Here is a 5,746-nt window from a genome sequence, read left to right as displayed (position 1 = left end):
CCATCTCTCTCTGCCAGCCACAAGCACGACAGGACCCAGCCAGACTGCTTTACAGTCCCAATCACTGAGTAAAGGGCTGCGGTGAACTCCCAAGCAGCAGGGTCCCTCTCTCAAGATCCTCCTTTGGAGGCATGAATGCGTATCGAGTATGTTTCTTTGTGTGAATGTGCGTGAGCAAGGTGACATTTCTGCTTTTTCAAAAAGGGCATCACAGTTGGGGGAAAGCACAAAGACTTCAAAGCTCAAATGCGGGAGATTATCAGAAGAGGATGCATTCGTTTGAATCGACAGTCAAAAATATCCTACTCACTTTCTTTACTTAATCGTCAAGCTAAAACTAACCTTTTGCTAATGTTAAAATAAGGATCTTTTACAGTAGTACTTGTGTCCCTAAGATTAAAAACAAAAATCATTTTTCCATGGTCATAATTTTAAAAGAATTAATGTTCACTAACCAATCAATTATGATTTTTCACAAGAAATATAACATGTAGCTGTGATATAACAGTTTGGATATTTGATTTAATGCACTTTTGTAAAATGACTTTCATATGTGACATTTCTTCAGTTATACATGTCACTTGTTTCATACATGTCTTTTAAATATGTAATGTATCAATTCATGCTTCACAAGAACTCCAAAGCCAGTATGAAGTATGACAGACTAACATATTTATCCACTATTTATGTATTTATAGATTTCCATACCATCTGCTGCTTGTGTCTTACCCCGTGCCCATAATTCATGCTTCAAGCACAAAGCTTGACCAAGGTGCCTTCGCATTCGAGCTTTTGGTGTGGATTTCTTAAAAATCAACTGATGAATGTGTGACATTTGCACAAAATAGACATAATCATTATCACTTCTGCAAACAGTTTAGCTACAGTTTTTAAGGGAACATGAGACTCAAAAATGACTTTTATATTATTAGAACAAACCAAAATGAATGGTTCACCAAATCCAGGTCCACACCAGTAGCTCTAGTGTGAAAGCCCCTGAAGTCCTACATGGTGGATGAAGTGTGTAGTAAGTCATTTTATGTGAGGGTCAATATCAGGGTAAGTACATTATCATCTCATACTGACCCACTACATTTGTAGGGTAATGTACTGGGCACTTTATTCAGATATTAATGGTTGAAAGCTGTAAATATTGTGCCTTTGGACAAAACACTTGTGATGCTCGAAGTTGGTGAGATGCTACATTGTTTTCTTAAGCCAGTGTTGTTTATCATGCAGTTAATTTTAAGCTTCTGCCTTTTTTCTTGAGAACAATGCATATAGCATTTTAAGTAAAAAACAAACAAACAAACAATAACAACTAATATTTAGAATGTTAATCCAGGATAAAGAGATATTTGCTGCAAATGTCATACCATTTTTGTTACTAATCTTTTTGTCATAGAAATGTGGCTTCAGATATCACATTTTGAAATATATCTTTTCCCCCAGAAAAGTATTTTTAATATTTTTTTAAGGAAAAATTATAAAACATATATTAAATTCTTTGGCAAAATTGCAAAGAAATCTGTGTAAGGTATCAAAGTTTTTTTTATTCTGCTTGGTTTCTGTTCCTCTTCGTTTTCACCTGGGTACTCGAGTTTCTCATCATCCTCATCAATACTTTTAGGAAGACAGGGCTGGTCTTCTCTAATCTCGTCTTCTTCCTCCTCCTCCTCTTCCTCCTCCTCCTCCTCCTCCTCCTCCTCTTCATATTCCTCTTCTTCTTTGTCCTCTTCATTTTCTCCTTCATTATTCTCCACTTTCACCTCCTCATTAGTACACACATCATCAGGCTCATCCTCTTCCTCCTCTTCTTCCTTCTCCATTCTCTCAGCAAGCTCCTCTGCTGTGAGTATGACTTGGTCTGGTTCTTCAAGTATAACACTAGGCAATCTGCGTCTGCGGGAGGTCATGTCATACTCTGGGTAGGTCTCCTCTGGATAGCCTTGGGAAGCAGTGAATAAAATTTAATTCAAGAAACAAAAAACAACAGCGGACCCAATACAAAGCCTTGAAGTATACCTTCCCAGTCTGCAGTGTAGGGGGCCTCCTCGGCCTCCTCCTCTGGTGAAGCTTCCTCTCGCAACTGTCTCTCCCGCATCATTTGGGTGATCTCCTTCAACTGTTTGAGCTTTCTCTCCTCACGCTTCCGTGTGCCTCTGCGTGACCTGAAGTCAGAACAAGTGGTGAGTCAGAAACTACTTTAATACAAGTAACATATCACAATCACTGCAAAAACCACATACACATTTCTTGCTATAATTATGAAGCTGCAAAACAAATATACCACTGTTGCTCATTATTTTAAAAAGTAATTAAAACTTGTCTTAACTAATTACATACTAAAAATAGAAAAGGAAACAAATACATTTCCTCAGAAGAATATGGATCTATGTTCTGTGAATGTAAAAAAATATATATATACATTGTATTTGGCAGATCCTTTTATCCAAAGCGACTTACACTGCTCTAGGTATGCATTTTAGCAGTTAATGCATTTCCTGGAATTCATAATGCTGTGAACTAGCACATTTCCTTTTTAAAATGGATTCCATTCGAAGTTGCATGCAGATCATGTCAGTGCTCTGTCAGCTCTTTGATCAGTAAGATACTGGATGGTGCAAGGAGAGAAATATGATCTGATTACCTGGCAGATGGGTGGACAACTTTAGATAGTCTCTTTTCTCTGCCTTTTTCACTCATTCTGGCCTGCATCTGCACCAGCTGACAAGTAGCTGCCAGGGAGACAATTGAATGAGGTTTAGAATCACATAATATACAGAGATTCACTCAAACATGTGGCCGCCACACTTTGTAGTTTCATTTAAATCATAAATTCATTTAAATAGCAAAATTGTAAGAATAGTTTGAGCTTTTCATACACATGCTGTACAGGGAGTAAGTGCGGTACTGATGCTCTGTCAGTTGCCTCCTCCACCCTTTGGCATCCATTTGTTGAATAGAGCTAAACCTCTTACTACTGATCCAAAAGATCAGTTAATTGGTATTAGGAGTAGCTAGGCTTATAAACCATTACTTCTGATTGTTAATCCGGGTTGAACAAAAGGGAGAGAACAAAGCTTGCCAGGTCTTGGACAGGATCTTAATCTACCTTATCTGGAGTTGCATGTGGGTTAGCTACTGAAATGCTGAGAATGCATGCAATAAGAGTAAAACAGAAATGTGATTTTAAAAAAGGTCACAATCTGACAATATCACGCCACTAAGATGAGCATCATTATTAGGTACATAATGTTGTCCAACTAGGGTTGATGTATATGCAAACTCACGCATCTCTTCAAATGTGTATTCTGACTGCAGCATAGGGAATCTGCACCCTTGTCGATGAGGTTTGTCCTTAGAGGTCAGCTGTTGAAAGATCAGAGTAAGCATAACTGATTCAGCTACTGATAGCATATATATATATATATATATATATATATATGTGTGTGTGTGTGTGTGTGTGTGTGTGTGTGTACTTATACACACAACCACATTAAAAACCAATGGCAATAAAATACTTTTTTTTTTTTTATTATTACAGCAGATGTAACCCCACCATTAAAAAGTTTGGGGTCAGAATTTTTTTTGAAGAAATTAATTATTTTCTTCAGCTAGGATATTTTAAATTGATCAGAGGCGACAGTAAAGACATTTCTGGACTGATTTCTGAAAGATCATGTGACCCTGAAGATTGTAACAATTGCTGCTGAAAATTCAGCTTTGCCATCACAGGAATTAATTACATTTTAAAATACATTAAAATACAAAACAGTTCTTTTAAACATTTCACAATATTACTGTTTTTTTGTTGTTGTTTTTTTATCAAATAAATGCAACCTTGTAAGAATAAGAGACTTCTTTCAAAAACATTAAAAATCTCACTGACCCCAAACTTTTGAACATTTCTGTATATATTAAAGCACCTGTTAGATCTTTTCTCTAGGAGAATAATTCTTACAGGAGAGCTGCTGAACGGAGCCGTTTTCCAAATAGCTTCTGATAAGACTCACTTTAAAGAACAAGTAGATGATATAAAGGAAAATCCCAAAGCCATAGACGGGGATGACCTGGCCCAGGAGATTCGGCTTGCCAACACCTTTGGCTCTGGCAATGGCCTCTGGGCTGTAATGCTTGATGTAATGAGATTCTGTATCCCAGTGATCATGATCTTCAGAGAATGAATGTCTGTGTCGTGGGGGAGGAAAATGTCCTGGTCCAACTTCAAAAATAAATACAATTATTTTATAGAGACTGCACTAAAAAGAGCAATTTCTAGTCAATTTTTCTGTGGTTATCAAAAATATTAATGACAAAAATAAACAGAACTAAACTAAATGACAATGAAAGCTCCTTATAATGTTTTAATGATGTTACTGTGTTTTGCTTTTTTTAAGATGTAGGAATAAATAAGGATAGATTTGTTTTGGAAATGAATGTGATCCTCACATTATGAATCCACACACGGGGAGCTGGTAGAGGTTAACAGGGGACCTGAGCACAGAGATCACAGGGATGGTCAAATCAGCACTGACCTTACTGAAACACTAAATGAAGGGATGATGAAGGATTACATTTTTGTCTCATCTTACCCTTCGACTGCGCTGTTTCTTTCTTCACTCTGGGTAAAAATAATTTGGGTAGAAATAAAGACATACAGAGGACGATGCAAGAAATCAAGGTGATCTTCTGACTTGTTGAAACAGCCATATCGATACGACAGAGAAAGTCGATGCTGTAGAACAAACGGTGACAAGCGTCACGACATCACTTTTACGAAATTTCCTGTTGATTCGCTGAAGCGGATATGACTGGAAACATTAATCCGCCTTCTGGTTCTGGGTGAGATTAGACTGACGGCAATGCAGATTTAATGAGCATGTGGGAAAAAAACATTTCCAGTTTTCAAAGAAATGGAGGCAATTGGAAAAGTGAATTGGTCCTTAAGTTCGGCATGGTGATATAATGTGAATGTACATGAGTGCTGATATTTCCTGCAGAGCTCAAACTCTTTCTCCAGGCCAGCTCATCTTTTATCTGTCTACTGAGCTGCTCTGTTATCAACGTTTTAACTGCCTAATTATTCTCCATTAGGCTCAATTTAAGTACAATGTTTGCACTGCTACAAAAGTCGCCTCATAGAAACCCACAAGGCCTGTGCTGTGTGCAGAAAGCTGTTTTTATGTTCTCCAAAAAAAAAGTTTTTTCTGCTTTTCTATGAAACTTGCATATATCGTTTCTGCTAAAAGCAAAATATGCCATTGACTCTTATGAAACGCTTGTGTCCCTTCCTGTCGTGTGAGCGATAAATTCACATACATGGCAATCTACACACTTTCACCAAACAAAATTGCTTTCAGAAATAGCAATCGTTTTCTTTCTCTATATTCATACAAATGATTTGTTGTGCAATGTCACCTTTCTCAGTACTGGCAGACCAGGTTCGCATCTGACCCCTTTTCGCTCTCTCTCTCTTTCTGGCTCTGTCTAAATCAGTCAATTTATTTCCAAATTGCAAGTTGAGTGTGGGAGCAAGGGCTTCTTTCACTGCTGGGATGAAATATTAAATCAATGCACACTCCCATATATCGAGTGGGCTTTAATTTTTATTTAATATTGATGGGAATGAAGCTGACTTTGAGTGTCGTACTGTTACAAATCCTGGGGCCTTTATATTCATGGAGGAGAGACAGAGATGGTGAGTGAATGTGCTGGAATAATGCAACCTGTGGAAGCTTGGCTG

At 37.6% G+C, this 5,746-nt stretch overlaps 1 protein-coding gene across 1 annotated transcript; it reads right to left on the bottom strand.

The window, feature by feature from the left end:
• Nucleotides 1–370: 370 nt before the first annotated feature.
• Nucleotides 371–4,816, bottom strand: LOC107594263 (protein RIC-3-like). Its single transcript, XM_016284242.1, has 7 exons — nt 4,596–4,816; nt 4,017–4,225; nt 3,294–3,372; nt 2,651–2,738; nt 2,026–2,171; nt 1,562–1,948; nt 371–390 (listed from the first exon to the last, which is right to left on the bottom strand). The coding sequence occupies exons 1-7, from the start codon at nt 4,711–4,713 to the stop codon at nt 371–373; spliced, it is 1,047 nt and encodes a 348-aa protein (XP_016139728.1). The 5' UTR covers nt 4,714–4,816.
• Nucleotides 4,817–5,746: the final 930 nt, after the last annotated feature.

This window comes from Sinocyclocheilus grahami, unplaced genomic scaffold, assembly GCF_001515645.1.
Source record: "Sinocyclocheilus grahami isolate Dianchi unplaced genomic scaffold, SAMN03320097.WGS_v1.1 scaffold10.1, whole genome shotgun sequence".
Lineage (NCBI taxonomy): Eukaryota > Metazoa > Chordata > Actinopteri > Cypriniformes > Cyprinidae > Sinocyclocheilus > Sinocyclocheilus grahami.
Note: the sequence above shows the minus strand (reverse complement) of the source record. Positions and strands in the feature narration are given on the sequence as shown.

What these genes read in the sequence shown, in the direction of transcription:
- LOC107594263 (XM_016284242.1), bottom strand. Translation starts at nt 4,713, where the DNA reads ATGGCTGTTTCAACAAGTCAGAAGATCACCTTGATTTCTTGCATCGTC. An exon ending in AGAAACAGCGCAGTCGAAGG is followed by an intron (nt 4,226 to 4,595) that starts GTAAGATGAGAC and finishes TTATTTTTGAAG; the next exon opens with TTGGACCAGGACATTTTCCT. An exon ending in ATACACATTTGAAGAGATGC is followed by an intron (nt 2,739 to 3,293) that starts GTGAGTTTGCAT and finishes TCTCCCTGGCAG; the next exon opens with CTACTTGTCAGCTGGTGCAG.